The sequence below is a fragment of the Cyprinodon variegatus genome, unplaced genomic scaffold, assembly GCF_000732505.1.
Source record: "Cyprinodon variegatus isolate N-32 unplaced genomic scaffold, C_variegatus-1.0 Scaffold76, whole genome shotgun sequence".
Lineage (NCBI taxonomy): Eukaryota > Metazoa > Chordata > Actinopteri > Cyprinodontiformes > Cyprinodontidae > Cyprinodon > Cyprinodon variegatus.
Window position 1 is genome coordinate 2,614 of NW_015150529.1, and position 1,143 is coordinate 3,756.

Genomic DNA, 1,143 nt, shown 5'->3' on the forward strand with positions numbered 1-1,143 from the left:
AACGCTTCGCCTATGAGAAAAAGGAGCAGCGCATGAACCGAACGCAACACACGTGAACCGAACCGAACCATGGATTTTGTGAACCGTTCCACCCTTAATATATACAGTGCGTCGATATAACAGCTGAAGTGTCTTGTTTAACAGGGTTAATGCACAGGGTATTATATCATCTTTTAGGTCAAGTAAAGACGTTCGTTTTTTGTTTTTATCAAATTGGGGGAAATCATGTCTTTAATGACGTCATCTTTGCTCTTTTTCCCAGGTAACTTTGGGGATCGTTACTTCGGGACTGACGCTCCATCAGATGTCTGTGAAAGCGATGAAGGGATGGATTTCTGAAGAGGGAACAAATGGCATAATGTTACAGGAGCGCTTCGCTGTGGAAGCAGCAACCAACGAAAACAGATTCCTGCTCTGCTCGACTCTAGCAGCAGAGACGCTCTAAACCTGTTCCTGTTGGATCCCACAGAACAGTTTTAATCCCAAAAGAAACTTGGTTTTATGTGCATAAGGTTACAGCGGCGTTTAAAGGGATCCGGGCAGGAGTTGCTGCCAGCTCTAAACCTTTTCCAAAATTCAAACTAAGGCAATCTAGGAATTTTTATCTTGTCTATAATTTCTCCTGTGATGCTTTTAAGTTTCTTTTATTTACTGTCAATTTACATCAAATTGAGACACATATTGTATATAAATTAATTTAATTTAAACCAGATCTCTGCTTAGCCTCGATTGGATTTAACGACACTTGATGCTAATCTATATTTTGCACTAAGTTGTTGCCTGAATATTAAGCAACATTTTACATCTGTGAAGATAATCGTCCACCATGTTTCCATCTGAATTCAGGACATGAGTGCGTTGTCAGCAGGGCGATATGATGTTGGTTAGGTTGAAGCTTTCCGGCTCGGTTCAGTCGATTCTCTGCAGACAAAGTTGTAAATGTTCTTACCTCAGGCAACTTTTACCAAAAGGGAAATTAATCACAGCTACTTGAAGAAGAATAACTGACGATGGAATAAAAAGGTCAAAAATATGTTTTTTTCTACTCCATAAATGTTATCGTTGTGACCGAAAAGAGCTCGATATTCCTTGCTTTGGTTTTATTTTTGTTAAACCTCTGATGAATTCCATTTTTCTCTGGGA

General features: G+C 39.4%; 1 protein-coding gene across 1 annotated transcript in view; it reads left to right on the top strand.

Moving 5' to 3' along the window:
- LOC107083512 (uridine-cytidine kinase-like 1) overlaps window positions 1-397 on the top strand; it is a 2,901-nt gene extending 2,504 nt beyond the window's left edge. The window contains exon 4 of the mRNA XM_015372819.1: window positions 263-397. Coding sequence (XP_015228305.1) covers window positions 263-339 — 77 coding nt within the window. The 3' untranslated portion in view covers window positions 340-397. The remainder of the gene's footprint in view (window positions 1-262) is intronic.
- The last annotated feature ends 746 nt before the right edge of the window (window positions 398-1,143 follow it).